This window comes from Xiphophorus maculatus, chromosome 9, assembly GCF_002775205.1.
Source record: "Xiphophorus maculatus strain JP 163 A chromosome 9, X_maculatus-5.0-male, whole genome shotgun sequence".
Classification (NCBI taxonomy): domain Eukaryota; kingdom Metazoa; phylum Chordata; class Actinopteri; order Cyprinodontiformes; family Poeciliidae; genus Xiphophorus; species Xiphophorus maculatus.
The window spans coordinates 12,733,278-12,751,758 of NC_036451.1; the positions used below are offsets into that span (position 1 = coordinate 12,733,278).

Genomic DNA, 18,481 nt, shown 5'->3' on the forward strand with positions numbered 1-18,481 from the left:
ATAGAAAACAGAGACATAACACAAATTTCTTAATTCTCGCTTTTGTTGGCTGTCTTCCTTACATAGCCAGGCTTTGGCACCCTTGAAGAAGCATTTTCAGTGGGTGAAGACTATCTGTACCTAATCCCACTGATGTGGGAGGAGAAGTGCAGTCCAGTGAGTCAATAGAGTAACCAAATGGTGTAGAGCAAGTGTGATCTCAGACGAAACAGGAATTTATGTAAACATGGTTTAAGCACCTTCTATTTGTGACTGCACAGTTTATGTGTTATGAAATTGCTTCTTCTAAAAAGAATATGCAGCAGATTTTGACTCAGGAAGGCTTTTTTTAATCAGGGAATATAAATAGAACTCTGAATTTAAGAGATACACAGAGCTTAAACTAAATTAGCTGCAGCTTTTACAAGGGACCAGACATGAGGTGCAGCTAGAGTAATCTTGACTTTAAAGTCCTTGTTAAATACATCGGACTTGTCTCATAGACTGAAAAAAAAAACATATCTGAAAAAGCAAGAAGATTTTGAACTATGTTAAAACTACATAAATGTTAGATATCAGATATTGATATGAACCATAGTAGCCAAATATTGGTTACCAAATTTGGTAGCCAAATATTTTTGCGAAGTTACATTGACAATCTGAATTAATTGTCAATATAAACTATGATTTTATTGCAAAAATATATTCTTATTAATTTCTTAAATGGCTGCAGTGAAGCAGTTGGTAGCTGTGTTGCCCTACAGCAAAAAGGTCTTTGGTTCAAATTCTTGCCTGTTGTCTTTCTGAATTGAGTTGCATTTTCTCCCCATGAATAAGTGGGTTTTCTTCACATTTACTGGCTTCCTCCCACAGTTCACAAAGTTGCATGTTAGGTCAATTTGTCTCTCTAATTGCATTTAGGGGTGAGTGTGTGAGTTTGTCCTGTGTGTCCATCACATGTTGGCCTGTGATGGTCTCAGGAACTGTCCTGAGACCATGCCCTCCTCTCGTGCAATAGACCCTGCACAGATTAGAAAGCATAGACTGTGAACCCAATGGATGGATGTTTCTATGCTGCATTTGTATTGGAGAAATACAGGAGTTGTCTGTGGCTTAGAAAATGCTCATTGTTTAGGTCGTAACATGAGAAAACCAAGCAGATTTTGTAGAACATCAAGACCTGCATCTCTATATATGTATGTTGATTTTGTTGCACTCTCAGCTTAAATAGTGCAAGCCCATTGGTATTTATGGACTTACATTCAATGTTCACTTGCCTGATGTTGGGTTATTCAACTTTATAAATTTTTTATCCATTTTTGAGAATCTACTGACCATCTGGTGATTAAAGATTAATCCTCTATGTGATCCGCCAAGAAGTCAAATAATTACTAGCCAAATTACTCAGAAAAAAAAGTCATGGTATCAGTTTCAGTGTGAAACATTATCCATGCCGGGGTGAGAGAATCTTCATGAGAGCAGACAGATGATCTATAATTTAAAATTAAATAATCTTATAATCGGATCATTGCGTGATGGAATAATAAAAGCAAAAAGGGAGTAAGGTAATACACTTATATCTACAAAGTTCACGTGAGGACAAAGTATGTGCAAAGATCAATAACAAATTTTTACTGTTTACAATGGTAAACAGTTAAAAGAGAATAATTTTGGGGAGGTTACATAAACAAAGCACATCTTTGGAGTATTAGCACAAGTATGAGTGCACTGAAAAGAATTTGATCATGAAAAGCCTACTAACAACTCATATGGTAGAGTACAATGGTTTCCTACAGTAATTGGTGCGTATGAGGAATATTCTCATGCCCAAAACAAAAATAATATCAGATATATACATTTAAATAAATGCTTTGCTTTAGTAGAATTTTATTTAACATTAGTGACTTCTCTGTGGCTTTTAGAGAGGATAGAATGCCAAAGTATAACACATAGCAGGGGACTTTTTTTTTACTTTTATTTTCTACCAATACCCTGTAATTTATATCTGGATAAAAGCTGTTCAAAGTCTATTTATTTACAGAGGAAGTGGGGGGAAAAATCCTCACTTTAACACACACATGCTGAATAACTTCACTAAATAATTGCACTAAATGGCTGACCTGAACACTGCCCTTGAAGCACAGCTCCAGTGTATTTCACTGCAGTGGGAAATTATGATACCCAGGATGTAGAAATCCATTGTGTGCACTTGTGTCTTTTATTAGGGCAATAAAATCAAAAGCGCTGACCCATGAGGGCAACTATTCTTGTTGCTCCCAATACCGTTTGCCAAATGGCTGAATCAAATGCTTTGGTTTTCATTGGCAGCCACAAGAACTGATTTCCACTCTGCAGAAAACACAATGAATTGCTTGTGAGCCAGTAGGGGGGAAACAGTCTCATATGGCAGGCACATTCATAGCAATTAATGCCTGAAGAATGATAAAAAGTGGAGTTTGAGTTTATTTTAATGAACAAGGCAGATTTGACCAAAGCATCAGCTCAGGTCTTTTAAAACACTTTGAAAGTGAGAAAGTTCATGTTCTTTTTGTCCGATTATTGGTCAACAAAAAGCAGCTGGGCTGAGTCTCGGCTAAATTACCAACTCCTGATTATCAACAGGTGTCGGCAAATGTATGCTGATCATGGTGGACTGCGTCGGCCATTACCAAAATGAGCTGATTATATCAGTGGTTGTAAAATCACCACAGTTCTGGAAGTGGATTTAACAACCTCCATTGTCGCATCATTTGATTTCCCATGGCATCAGTTAAAGTTCAAGCTTTTTGTTTGTGCTTCTTTTTTTGACTCTACTTGAGCTAAAACGGGAATCTGTTAGGTCAGTCATTGAAGATAAATTAAGGACCAATAATTAAAATTTTTGCATAGTTTATATTGTACATAATATTTAATTACTATAAAAACTGAGAAGATTTTAGATAAGCTGTCTTCAGCATACTCACCTTTTTCTCAAGTTTACCAAGGAAGTGAAAAGCAAAACATATATATATATATATATATATATATATATACAAAATACAAGACACTATTTTGAAGGCGTAATGTCTTCTGATTTTTGACAGAATTAGAAATTGATTACCACAAAGGCGTCTTAAATGAACACAGAAAATCTAATGTTTTGCTTAGATATAACTAATTGACTTTAGGCCAGTCGTAGTTCACACATTTAATAAAAAAGAAGAAACAATTATTTTCTTGTTTGACAAAAACCTCCAGTGGTTTTTGTTTTTCGTAGCATAATAATACTCTGCCAATGATGTATGTCACAGGCTTTTGATTATGCATTTTATTATTGAGATATCTGCTCACATAATATTTCATTTGAAGAAATTATCAAACACAGAAAACAAATTATTCTGAAAAATAAAAAAAACAACAACATTGAATTTCCTTTTTTAAAATATGGCTCATTAGACTGCAGCCATTTCCAAATGCATTAACGCAACAACATCATTTCAATGCAGGATCTGGTTGCATCTTCCTGCTCATACAGCAAATGGTATTCCTATTGATTACAGAAGGATGGGAGCTCTGCAAAGGTCATAGTTGTTAAACAAGAATCCTCTCCTTGATCTATTGTTTGAAGATCATTCCATTGTGCATACTAAACCCTTATATTATGGAAAACAAAGCAGTGATAACAATATGCCATTTGAAAACATAATAAAACAAGAAAAATAAACTAATGTGGTGTAATATGAAACCACCAAGGGACTACCACAGATGAGTGTGAGAGCATGCTAGGAGATATCTGACAGAGGCTCCTCTGACCTGAGGGACAATTCACTCGCAGCAAATTAAAGAAATCATGGGAAGGTTGATTGTGTATTCAGTGCCAATGACTGCCTAAGTTCTGTTGCAGTAAGCAATTTCCCACATTGTGTAGAGAAGCTGAGGGGTACACTTCCTTCAGGGCTGCAGTGCACAGATAGGGCAGGCATTGCTGAAATTCTATTATAGCATAGAGCAGCATTTTCTACATCAATTTATCGTTTTAACCCTTGAAAGGGGAGAACAGCCCACACTGCTACATTGTATACTGTTGACTTCTGGTCCCAACTTAAGGTGTGGGCCAGATGTAGGGGTAAAAGCACACTGTGTGGAGGGGCTGTCTGACAAAAAGGCTGTTACAGTACCTTGATACATAAACCCTTTCTTGTTCCCCGGCTGTCAATCTTAGGGTGCTAAACTCCAGAGAGAGGAATTGGGTCAAAGGGGCCTTAAGTCATGTCTGATTGGTTGTGCATTCACTTTTGCAACCTGCTGGATTACCTTCCTCTTACTTTCTATGTTTATACATTTTGGTAATGCTCCTTGGGCAGGGAAACACATTTTCAGACAGTTGGCTGTGAGAAATATGTGTGGAATTGGAAAAAAAAAAAAAAATCTGTTTATGCTAAGCAAGCTTTTCAGCATATATTATTTTATCATTAATTTATAGACATATTTGCAAAATATTTATAGCATTTTTTGATAAAAATAAATTAAAACGTTTCCATTTAATCAGCATTCTAGATGTCAACAATATTGATAGGCATGATAATTGAACACAGAAGTAATCTGATACAATACCCCACATCAAATTTTACAATAAATGCAGCTAAAATTAGAAGGTAAATATGACTAATGCCATTTTACTCTAATTTTGTTAAATAGGACACTTTCTTCTATGGCATCCTCACTCATCAACAGCTATGGCACAATGGCTAATGAGCATGAAGTAGTGTAGGTGATAGGCTAATAAAGATCTTAACACCATCCAAACAATAGATGTAAACTGATTAACTGTTATCAACCTAAAGGAAAGCACTAGATTTAACTGAATCCTGCCACTTTAGTGATTATAGCTCCTGTCTCAGCAAAGTCAGAAAAATTCAGATGTGTTTATCTAATCATGTAAAGGGCTTATTGTTTAAGAATACCTCATACTAGCTATTTAAAAATTTAGTTGACAGATCCCACTTGTGAACTAAAGTTCCTAACTTACATACAGAAAAGTATTTACACAGCAGTGACACTTAGTGGTACAACTGGCAAACTGCATTTAACAGAAAGATCTATAGCTATTCTAGAACAGAACTGCTTAATACCAGAGGGTCAATTATTTTTGCCTCTAACCTTTACTGATTTGTGGTTTATCTAAAGGTCTAAACTATTTATTTATTTTGACCTATGCAGGCTTTTTCTGCAGCCTGTAACACACACAACTCTTTTGGGTAAATGTATCTTTTCAACAGCTAGCGATCACAAACACCGACCATAAACAAAAACATGTGCTGCATTTTTTTTCCTATAAGAAATATTTATAAATCCAACATAAAATGAAGGTATAAGAATTATTTGATTTGATTTCAGTAGACTGACGAGACAATTGAATTCTTGGGGGGGGGGGGGGGTCTCATTACAGTTAGCATGAAAGTAACACTGCATTTCAGAAAAAGAACATCATACCAACTTTAAAATATGGTGGAGGTCGTGTGATGGTCTGGGGCTATTTTACTGCATCAGGACCTGGAGGACTTGCTGTGATAAATGGAACCATGAATTCTGCTGTCAACAAAAAGCTCCTGAAGGAGAATGTCCAGCCATGTGTTTGTGACCTCAAGCTGAAACTAACTTGGGTTCTGCAGTAGGACAATGATCCAAAACACAGCAACAATTCCACCTCTGAATGACTGAAGAAAAACAAAATGAAGACTTTAGAGTGACTAAGTCAAGGTCCTGACCTGAATCCTTATTGAGATGCTGTAGTATAACCATAAAAAGGCAGTTCATGCTCAAAATCTCTCCAGTGTGGCTGAATTACAACAATGCTGTAAAGACGCATAGGCCACAATTTCCCCACAGCGCTGGAAAAGACTCACTGCAACTTATCGCAAATGCTTGATTGCTGTTGTTGCTGGTGAGTGTGGCCCAACCAGTTTTGAGGTTTAGGGGGCAATCATTTTTCACACAGTGCCATGCAAGTTTATATTTGTTCTCTCTAATATAATAATAATAATCATTATAATTTGAACACTGCATTCTGTGTTGACTTGTGTTATTTAAATTGGTTTGATATTCTGAAACACTTAAGTGTGGAAAAACATGCAAAGAAATAGAAAATTAGAAAGGAGGCAAAAACTTTTTACACCACTACCCTTCTATTGTCTGTATTTATGTATTTACTTTCTGTTTGTTTTAGTGTATTTGTATATGTATACCTTGGCAGTTTGGATCACGGTCAACCAAACACTTATAGAAGACATTTTTGGACTCAATTCAGATATTCTGATCAATTTCTTGTATAATTTATTTTCTCATGGTCTTGTGTATCTCATGGTAATGTCAAAATAGTTTAATTATGATATAAAAAAAGAAAAAAAATGCGTGTCTTGGGCACAAAGAAAATCTTTATGAGGATCTTGCTTTGCTTTTTATCATTTTAGACCTAATTTATATGTAGATACAAAAATGTTTGGAACATCAACAGAACAGCTGTTGTACAATTTTAGTGGTTCCTAAATTGCATTATGCATCACAGTGGTGTAGCTCACCAGCTTTTATTGGATCAAGTTTTATGTTAGACGCAACACATTTAATGAGTTGCTATGGTGATGTTTGCTTTGTTAGTGTCATTCAGAACAAGAGACGGCTCTTGTACATTCATAAATATAAAATGAAACATGTACAGTATTGATAAATGCATTGCGACTGAAAAGGAAGAGAAAAATATGCCCAGGCTGACTTCTGTCACAAGAAAAAAATCAAACACATTCTCAAGCATTCTAGTCAGCCTTTTCAAAGGTCACACTTCTATCCGATGAATTCAAATCTCAATGGGAAAAGCTTATCAAAGCAATTTCCCCGCACCATCCATAGAACTAAACCAGACTGAAATAGACCATGTTAAAGGCTATTTCACCCCCTCCTTTCTGTGACCTATGAAGGAGTGGCAAGCAGACAGCATTGTGCTCATAGATTGACATTACCTTGAAAGTCAGACAAGTGCAATAATACAAAGGAATTATGTGATTAATAAACTCTAATTTCACTAATGATATTTTATGCTTAGGGATGCATTTAATTTACCGATATAACTCGATTTAGATTATAAGTAGCAGCTGGGAAAAGTCGTTAAATTGCTTACAGTATTTATATATTAGTTTAAGTGGCAACCATGACAAATCATTTGACATCTGGACTAATATTCTATAGGATAGGATAAGAGGAAGGAAAAATTCACTTGGTACATCCATTAATAGATGCAGTTTAATATACTTTGCAAACATAAAGCTCTGTTATCATTCAAATTTCCTCCAAAATTCTCAAAAAATTTACAAGAAAATGAACAAGAAACTTTACACAGTTAATTAAAACATCAATAAGCAATGTTTATATCTACAGTTCCAGTCCAGACATACCATCCTCCTTCTTACGTAAAACATTCTACAAACTTTAAGCATTTGCTTCACATTGCTCTTCTGTAATCAAGAAACATGCATCCAATTTCTGCATGCACAGATACTATGCCAAATTATTGTCTCCATAAACAGTTTATGGGCACACTTCACTGGATGCGCAAAGTTTATTATTAGCTGGCAGTTTGGTGGTTGGCAAGAAGGCAAGAGAGTGAAAAATGCAAACACAAAACAGTCGGAGTGGGAAAAAGAACTTGACAGTCAGTCAGGGCAATTTATCATCCTGTCAAACTTCACTGACTGCTGCAGTGGAGCTATCTACAGTGTAAAAAAAGCCCCACCCCCCTCCCCGCCAAAATAGTTGATTGTTAAGGAGAGTGAGGCCGAAAACATCAAACCTGCCAGGTAAAAATGTTTTCCACTTTGCAGCCATTGCACCTGCTTAACCCAACTCAAAGGAAGGGACTGTTCACTGGATGAAAACAGAGAAAAGCAAACTTTTTTATGGTCTACTATCATTGTTGATAATACAAATTTTGCTAGCTGCTTATACAGTATATAATGAATGATATTCTGAATGGTGTAGTATTCACATGAACTTAATTCAGTTTACTGTATATCTAACTTAAATCTGGCAAGTTATTTGCTTTGGTAGCTTGTCATACGTGGTTGAACTGTATTTTTGAAATAACTGGATTTTAATTTAGACAAATATCTTTTTTTATATGATTATTTCATGCCTGACCTTATTCTCTGCCTGCAGCTAAAATGATCATTTGAAAACAATCAAATATTCAAATTATAAAAGCTTGGAAAACACCAGGCTAATAAGTAAAATACCCCTGTTGGCGTTTGTGTGCATGTTGAAATACTGGTCTGGAAGTCACAAACCATGCAATACTTTGGGGTTACAGGAATAAGTCACCAATTTATTTACAGGCATAATCACTCCAACCATTTCCTCGAGGTGAATTAAATGCAGAAGTCTACTGGACATGACCACTCAAAGATAATTTTTTATAAATCGCATATGCACACTCAGTGCTGCACAGTAAACTGCTCGGTGGGAAACAGTGTTCACGTCGTACTGTTTTGCATGTGACACCAAGTTGATAAATGCGAGGACGTGCAGGACCCAGATACCCACTAACAGGCGTGTAGTAGCCTGTTAGTCTCTACTCCAACAGAGTGAAAAGTGTTTGAAAGAGGTAGAAAATTACTTCAATCGACAGGTGACGTATCTATCGATTGGATCAATCAACAAAATACTACATACATATGAGGGGTGTCAAAGTCCAGTCCTCAATATATATAGTCCTCCAACATTTAGATGTATCCTTTCTCCAATACACCTGAATCACCTGTGCAGGGCTGAAAGACATGCTGATGCAATTCAACCATTTGATTTAGGTGTGTTGGAGAAGGGATGCAACTGAAAGTTGCAGTATAGCAGCTGTCGGGGACTAGACTTGGCCACCCTTGGTAAAATATAGTATGTTTTTTTTTTTCTTTTTCTTTTTAATGAACTCGTAAACTGTCTGATTTTATAAATCACTTTATGATATTAGGAGTCCATTCACACCCTGGAAGTAATTACCAGTATTTATAGACTACATGTATATTCACTTACTTAGTTCACTTTAGTTAACTCAAGGTCCATTGTTAATTGATTGTTCATTTAGCAAATAAAGCAGAAGAAATCATATATATTTTAGTCATACCGTGATTGCATATTCACATGGCATTCATGAACACTAGCTGAGGCAGCCTGTTTTGCATATCCAAGAGAGTTAATGAAATTCCATGGATAGGTAATTAGCCTATTACAACCTTCCAGTTGTATCAGGTCTTTTAGACAAATCACCCTTACTTCAGCTGATTCAGACATCCCATGGCAAAGGGCTTCTCCTCTGATGTGCTGGGAGACACTCTGTGATTACATTTCGTCGTGGGCCCTTTCATTTGACCAGCATATCATTTCCTTCCCTGGCATACTTCAAAGTGTGGACACTTCAAAGTAGAATGAGTGACTGCCACTTGGACTCCGAGGATGGCTCTTTTGATCATCTTTTGAAAACTCCTCTAACGCAATCAGGGCCAGCGTGCCGGAGCGGGGGGATCTGACAGCCATAAGATAAATACAGTCATCCTCACAGCCATCAGATAAGCACTGCATGCTTTAATCCATTAATATGAAAATGAGGGAGGACTAAAAGTAACTGGGTGGGGGGTTTGGTGTAACAGTTATGCTTTGGAAAGAGTTTTCAAAGCAAAGATTCAGGATTTGAAGAAATTAATTAAGTGTCTGCACCCAGTGATAATATTAATAAAGATATAATTTGTAATGCACACTTAATTAACATTTACCTTCAGCAGAGTGTATTAAATTTTAACTACCCTGTTTGATTTATAGTAACAAAATGCTCTTCTGCAATACTTTTACATTTCATTTAAAATATGTATATATGTTTTTTTGTTTGCATTAAAGTTCAGCTATCAACTGTGGTTTAATCATGGTTCCATCAACAGTTATTCTAATACTACAATTTTTAACTTGATTGCGCTAAAATATCTCAGTGAATTACATCTCTCACTGCAATGTAACTAAAAGCAGTTCCTCAACCTCTCATTTAATCATTTATTGATCATGTAGCCCTTTTCTCATTTCTGCTTCCATCCATCCATCCGTCCATCCGTCCATCAGTGCACATGAAAGGTGGGATGAACTCACCTAATGGGGTTATGTGTCTCCAGGCAATGATCGGCTCAGGTTTCCCAGTGGCCGTGCAGATGAGCGACACATTACTGCCCTCATTTACTGTGATGTCAGAGGAAATGTCATATATCTTAGGTGGAACTAGAAGACAAAATAAAGAAGAAGATAGAAATAAGATTAGAGTTTCAAATCGCAACCTCTCAATCAAGCAACAATCTCATCTGCATGCAAGAGTGCAATGGAAGGAAGTTGGGTAAGACATGACTTGTGTTTCTGCTTTGAGAGAGGAAATGAAGCTTCACTGTCCCCTCATTAATTTAAACACGGCAAAAAAAATCATACTAATACCCCTGGCATACTGTTGTGTACTTGACCTTTGTTTTAAAGGTGTAGGAAGGTATCACCTTAAAACACAATAAATAAATGTCACATCTCTCACACACCATGCTATGCCACCCTTTGTACCACTGCTGCAGAATCAATGCAACTGGAAGGTACTGCAGCAATGACCTAAACTTAATATTACTTAATCTCCTGCTACACTAAGCTGTTCTCACTCAGCTCACCATCCTTGAAATGTAAAGTGTGTAGCAACCACAGAGGAAGTTCTTGAAATATCCCTCCCAATCAATTTTCCCTTCCCAATTTAATTCTTTTGGTAAATCTTTTGGAAACTATAATTTGAATTATTCACTTATTTCTTCTATTTCATAAGTATCTGGTTAATATCTGCATAATAAATATTTACTAATAAGTTTAATAAATTTTTACTAATAATGTATTAAGAAATTCAACCTTGGGCGGACTCAGAGCATTAAAATCACAATCCTTAAGCATCAACTGATTTCTAATCTCATATGTCAAGGAAACTAACTAATTGAACAAAACGGATTTTCACCCCTTCTGTCACAATACACATGCAGTATTAAGAATGAAAGCAGATGAAAAACACCCTCCTATATTTATTCAAGCATATTTCTAAATGAAAGCATGGTATCTTGGTAGAAATCTTCTATAGGGGTAGGTTGTTGTTTTTTTTGCCATCAATTATAACAACCTCTTTTGATTAAATTTGTCTTGACTCGGGTGACATGCTCCAGTAAACCATTAAAACGTGTTTAAGGATAGTAAAGACATGTATTAGGTCATTAGCTTTTTGCATTGAGAGACATTTAGGAGTTTCAATGTCTTACATCATTAAGTGTACAAGACTGCTGCCTTTAATTAAACACAACCATAAAATTATTCATGTATTTCTACCACTGAGAACAAAGCATGTTGATATGACCAACAGGGTAATTAAGCAATTAATTAACTATAAAGTTCAATACACTCAATAAGACTTCACTATAATATTAAAAAAAGCTTGCTTAGTACATCAAGCTAAATCGAAATTCAGAAAGCTAATGTGTGTGTGCATGCAAACACACCCCCTCACATCAGGTTATGCGATAGCCGTACTGGAGACAGAAAGTGTCTTATTATCAAGGTCGAGGACTGAACTCTGACTGAATAGCTGGAACCGCACTGTCTAAATTACGTCAATACTACCTAACACAAATCTTTTCTATTAGATTTGTGCCAAATTTCATTATGTGGGAGGAGGCATGTGTGAGAGCATAATAGCTATTATGTAGGAGAGGAAGATAGATAGCAGATCCAAAAGACTTGAGATATGGCCATGTTTCCTATATAGTGCATTAGGTTTGTGAAGTTTTAACAACAAAACTGATCTGATATCTAATGCAACTTGGCTTCACAACTTGTGTTCTCCATCTGTCATCCAACCACACATTGCAGGCAGACAAGTGTACTGAAACCCTTCTTCAAAGTCTCTTTTCTTAATTTTGTCTTGTAGTTTTTCACACAATGAACAAAAGGCAGCTCAGAATCCTGAAATCTTATAAATTAGTGCTACACATGCACAGGTGCAACTTGATAAGAATATCTTTGATTAGAATATCTTTGATTATTGGGGTTTTGTTGGTTATTCAACTTAGAAGTAATGTTTTATTTTCAGGATTATGACTTACATCTCAGAAATAAAAATCTGTGTCTTAGAAAATTACAGTTTACATAATACAACAAGGCATTTCAATTACAAGAAATGTTGGGTGATCATCACAATCATTTTCTGCTGACCTTTGCTAACAAACATCAACCACTCATTCAAAACACATGAAAGCAGGATTAAGGCATATTTGTGCTGTCTTTATGTGTTCTATGAGAGAACCAAGGAAGTAGGCCCTCCTATGTTATGCTTCTTGTCTTCAAGCGAGGCAGTCACACCCCCATATGAGCTGACTCATGAGGTCAAGCCAGCTTCACTGGTCGAGAGAGTGATATGTTGATGACGTGATCAGCCAGGTGTAGGATGAACTAACTCACTCACTCTTTAGTTACCTAACAACAACCTGTTGAGTAACTTGCTGCAGCAGCAGTTTAAGGTTTTGCCACCGTACCTCAGAGGTGCTACTGTACCTCAGAGGTGCTTAGAAATAAACAATGTGGAAAAAGGAGAGGTTTTTAAAAACTCTCATTTGTGCGGCATATCACTGTCTCCACTTGTGATTTATGAATGGCCAGAGGCAGCTCAAAGGCAGCTTGTCTTCTATGATTGAAACGTTTTCTGAAAGAGGCTGGTCATTGACCCACAAAGACCATTGCTGAAGATGAAGATTGCTCACCAAGTGCTGTATCTAAGCATATTAATGGAATGCAGAGTGAAAGAAAAATGTGTGGTTAAAAAGATGTGCACCAGCACTACAGATGACCGCTGCATTGGAAAGATTGAGAAGAAAAGCTCGTTCAAGTGCTTGGGAAATCAAAAGGCATGGTCTGTTGCTGAAGTCAGTGCTTCGACAGCCACCACATAGTCATGGAAATGGAATGTAACGGTTGCATTCGGTGTGAATACCACACCTGAACCAGAGACAACTGTAGAAGCATTTTACCTAGGCTAGGAGAAAAAGGACAACGATGTTGCTCAGCGACGATATGAAGGCAATGCTCTCTGTGGTACTGGTGTATTGTATTGCATCAAGTAAAAAGTAAACACAGATGCTTAAGGGCATCAATTACCTCTGGTCATGTTTTGTGGAAATGCTCATTTTGCAAGACTTCAGACCTGATACCTGTTTTTTCATCATGGTATTACTTCACTTGATGGCAAGCTCACCTTAACTAAATGCTAAGTTTAGCTATGAACAGCTCTAATTTGTATGGAGTGAATTTAGGTGGTTTTCATTTATGGTCCCCTTTAACTCCACTAAACACACATGCAGATGGTCATCAAATGTTACTTTTCTTTGGTTGTTCTTTTTTAATCAAACTCAACAACATATTTTCATTAATCATAAATCGGTATAAAACAATCTAAAACAAGACATAGTTGGTAAAAAATTGGAAATAAAAACAGAAATTACATAAACTGGAATCAGAATAGATTACTTCTATTCTATTCTATTCTATTCCATTTTTTAAAAAGACTGTCATAAACAACTTTATTTTAAATAAGCATTTTCTACGGAAGTCATTGGGATTTATTTTTTAATCTGCATTAAAAATTGTGGCAGTAGATCATGTCATACAAACTGTGGTACAATGGAACTGTAGTAGTTTTGCCATAAGCGAGAATCCTCATACCCATGCTTCCATAGCGTAAAGGTTTTTTCCTGAATTTTCTTTGACTTACGCCTGAAGATTTAGCTAGGCTGGTGCTGGATTTATTGCTTACAAGTCCTCTCTTGTCTCCAATAAGCATGTTCATTTTCTTTCATTGTTAGTGTGCCTTACAGCTTAGTTTTTTCTCTCTGCCTGTGACTTCGGATCTTTGGATTTGTGAACCATTTCTCAAGATTCTGCTTTTTATGTACCAACCAACTACCTTCTGAGCCCTGCTGCATTTAGGTTCTCACTTCATCCGCCTGATTTAACAATCTCTTTTCAAGCTGTTCTTTACTTAAATCATTCAAACAGGTTTAAGAAATATACGTATGTTGAAAAGTTGAGCAATACAAGTTAAAACTGCCTGTAGTTAGAAAAAGTTAAAACGAAATTTACCAAATACTTGAAATAAATGTTAAAAAATGGAAAAGACTGGTTTGGCTTTTCTTACTGTCTATTATGTCTCTCAGGCTACATATAGTGACTAAACTGGAACTTATGGCAACATAGAAATTGTTCTATCTCTAAAACCAGGTCGTACTTTAGGCATTTATAATGAATAATAACAAAGCCAAGGAAGAAAAAATTTTTTATTATTTTTTTAATACATGGGAGCTCATCAGCAATCCCTGCTGGACATCACTTATAATCATAATTGGCAAGTTTTAGGCCACTTAAATCCTCTCGGAGCTTTGATGTTAAAAGCTTCGGTATTTAGGCTGCTGAAAACACAGAGGCACACATGTAGCCACCCACAAAGGCATTTAAGCACATTTCGCTGTACACACATGCATGGGCATGGGCATAGTCATTCAGGTACACACACCCACACATGGCTTATGAACCACTATTTTAAACTGCAAGATTTAATCTCGGAGGGAGCTTTTCTGCAGTGGACTGTGCTTTACAGTAATGGATTCTCAGTCATCTGGGTCCAACTATTCTACTCTGTGACTCTGCCTGATGCCTGACTTAAAAAAAAAAAATATCAAAAACAAAGGAAAAGTTCATTCAAAATTTTCTGAAGTTCCTCTTTAATACCAGCAATATTTTTCCCCATTACATAGTGTTCTTTGTAATTTAAAGCTGTGATTGTGTTGAATCTCCTTCACTTGCTTCTATTTACTAATTTGAGTGAAAGTACTGTGAATTTAGCCTTGACAATTTGGTAAGAAAAGATACAAAATTTTCAAAAATATTTTGAAATGCAGCCAATTTGTTCAAAAAAAGATTGATCAAAAACACAATATTTAACAAGTTAAAAGTAACACTGTTACAGTCAAATCCAGATATCTACATATACTCTTTTAAAAAACATAATTGTGTTTTTATTACTGGCTGATAATAAATCAGTCTAAACCATTCCTGTTTTAGGTCAGCTAAGCATCAGGGAGACCGTCTTCAGCCTCCTCCTCTACTTCGCTGATGAGGAGATGACTACTGCTTCTTACCAGGAGGCTCATTCACAGCAGATTCACTGGTTCTTAAAACTGATCAAGTAAGGATTGCACGGATAAGTTAGATTAGGATAAACTATTTTAATATTGTTTAATTCTCTGTTTCACTGCTTTGCTGTGTTCTGCAGAATTTTAATCTACGAGACTGCTTGGGTACACGCCAATTTCCATTGAGTCTGTGGTATAAGCAATGTTTTATAAGGTTATTGATTGATAAGTTATTTAAGTGATGCACTGTGAGTTTACTCCAGTTTACCAGAGTTTTCATTTCTTCTCTTCCAACTACCGTAAGCTATATAAAATAGTAAAAAACACACTAAATGTCAACTGTTTTCAAACACTAACTCTAGCTAAACTAATGTAGCTAAACAGGCAAAAGGTAGTCAGTCATCCTGCATGTCATCCTGATTTTTACATTTTTTAAGCATTTAACTGTTTCTGTTCTTTTTATTTGGTATAGTTTTACAGTTTTACTTTAAGTTGTTTATTAGTTTTATTGTTCTTTCATCTTTTATATAGTAGTTTATTTCAGTGTTACAAGCTTATTGACTCATTATTTTTGCTATTTTGTAATTAGGAATATTTTTCCACCTTTACCAACAAGTATGAGAAGATTTAGTTTTAGTTACTGTAAAACATTGGGAATATTATTTTTTTACCATACAGCGTATGTAAAGATCTGATTTCAACTACAATACAAGATCACAAAACATATAACTTCTCTAACATCTTTAATTTAAAGCATCATTCTGTACGCCCTTTAGTAAACCAGTGGGCTTTAATTATATTGTAGGAACCAATAGCCAACAGCCCTCCTCTGTATAAGATAGCATTGAAAGCTTCTACTCCCATAAGTGGACCTTCTGAAGACAAAGTAAATACTCTGATTCACAGGCTGTCACTCTAAAATATTACCTAGAATGACATAAATTAATTTTTCTATCATATGGGGAGGATAGGAGTCCGTTTCGATCAACAGATCTGGATCTAAATTAGATTAACATGGAGGACCTACAGTGGGATAGGAGCAGAGGTGATGTTGAATCTAGGTTATTGGTTGTCAGAGTCATGTGTTTACTTGCAGAGGGACCCAAGTGTTGACACATCTCCTCAGTGTCTGATAGCACAAAATTGAAAATGTTGGCTGTCTACTGATCCTATCTCTCTTTGACAAGGACTGGGAGACTTTCAAAGGTTTTGTATGAAGAACATTCATTTTATTCCAATTCGGAGCAACTGTACCACTGTTTCTTTGCTAAAAAAAAGGTCATATAAAAAATTAATTGCGGAAACAAATTTAGTTGTATGACATACATTCATTAAGATTTAGTTTAGGTTTATTCATAAGGTCCGCAACACAGTTGAACAATAGAATTTGTGTTTTTATAATATGACATACATGTAACTATAACAGACTGCAATTTTGGCTCGTGAAGATACTTTACAAGTCAAAATTGCACCAAAACATATGTTTTTAAAATCATATTTGGAAAGAAACAAATGATTTTGAAATCAGAATTATGACATTCCTCCAGTTTCTTGAATAGCCCTGAAACAGCAATTTATTCACACCTCTCCCCACCCAATATAATAGATTCTTAAAATAGTTGATTTCATGGGATTTGTGTTTAAGAAACTTGGAATTGGGCCTCATTCACACTAAAATAGTTCCTAGGAAATCCAGTCCTGTTTAAATTGCATTAAGTACAGGTGTAGTTGCACTAATTGAAGACGTTCAAAAAGTAAATCTGGGAAGAATTAATTCACATTAGATTAGCAGTCTGCAAGTAAGACGTCCAGCGACACACAAAAGGACAATCTATTAAAAATACGTGGCTACTCTCAAGCAGCGAGTCATTTCCTTGTGGTGTAAAAAAAACATTTTGTTAACAACCGTGGAAACATAACAGTTTTGTTTATACAAAAAAAGCCAGATTTTCAATCATGCATTACCAGGAGAGCGTACTCTTTTTTTTGTATGTTTATATATATATATATATATATATATATATATATATATATATATATATATATATATATATATATATATATATATATATATATGGCCCCAAAACACTGAACTCAGTAAATAGCAGCATCAAATGTTACTAAAATGAGAGTTGCATTGAAATTGGCCTTTCTCAAAAATGTACAGATTTCTTGCCTTAGAAGGCATTCCTCTAATATAAATTGCCCTTCAAATCTTTACAGCTCAGCTTTCAGCACACTGTGTGACGTGGCTGCATGTTTATTTGCATGTAGAGCAGGTAACCATGACCTAATCCTTCAGGATTGCTTTTAATGTCAGTTGGGAACACTCGTGCTTTAAACTGTCAACTTCTACCTGAATCAGCTAGAAAGCATGTTGATGCCAGCTCTAAACAGGGTCATAATGTAAATTCAGTCCAAACTCAACACCCACGCCTGAGAAAAATCAATTTACTGCAGACTTTACTTTTCAATGCTCAGTTCTTTGTACATAAGTGCTTACAAAGAAATTTTCTAATCATTACTGATATTACCCCAAATTGCTGAAAAAGTGTTTATCAGTAATGTTGTAAATGGCATTAAGTCATGCCTACACAGCAGAACAGATGTTAACCTTTTAGTGAGAATAATGACCAGCAATGGGGTTATGGTCTACCATTATCTCACTTAACACCATTACTGCTCTTTCATAACAGCCTAATGGAGAGATGCAGAGTTGAGAAATCAAACATGCACATGTAGGCTTATATAAAACTGCACTTTTTTTTTTTCCATTTAGCAAAAATGTTCTGGAAATAATGAAACTGGTGCACCGGAATGGTGTAAAATGACAACATCCAGGTACATTCAGTGCTCAAGAGATTTGGCCAAAAAAAAGCCAGTAAGATACTGGAAGGTTGTAAATGTGCGAAAGGCTTTATTCGTAAATCAGCATTTTTTTTTTTTCAAAAAATCTGTTAGTTCTTGCTGACAGACAAACACACAAAAGGATGACGGGTTAAATGGATAGAAGCTATTGCTAACAAATGTCCAGCACTAAGAAGATGGCCCAAGGCCGTTGGTGTGTGAAAATGAGATCTTTTATTTGCACTGAACCTTTAAAAATGAGAATTATATCTCAATCACACAGTAGTGATTTATGGTTTTCAAATGTTTGCTCAAATTAGTCAGTATAGAAAATATTTGCGAGTGAATTTTCTTTTATCCCTGTTATGGCCCCTGGCCTCTTGAGGCTGTGCAGGCTTGTTTTTGTT

The 18,481-nt window shown here is 35.7% G+C and overlaps 1 protein-coding gene across 2 annotated transcripts in view; it reads right to left on the reverse strand.

The window, feature by feature from the left end:
* Nucleotides 1–18,481, reverse strand: part of negr1 (neuronal growth regulator 1) — a 172,231-nt gene that overhangs the window by 74,036 nt on the left and 79,714 nt on the right. For both annotated transcript variants that reach the window (XM_023340076.1, XM_023340077.1), the window contains exon 3: nt 10,132–10,257. In XM_023340076.1, coding sequence (XP_023195844.1) covers nt 10,132–10,257 — 126 coding nt within the window. The remainder of the gene's footprint in view (nt 1–10,131; nt 10,258–18,481) is intronic.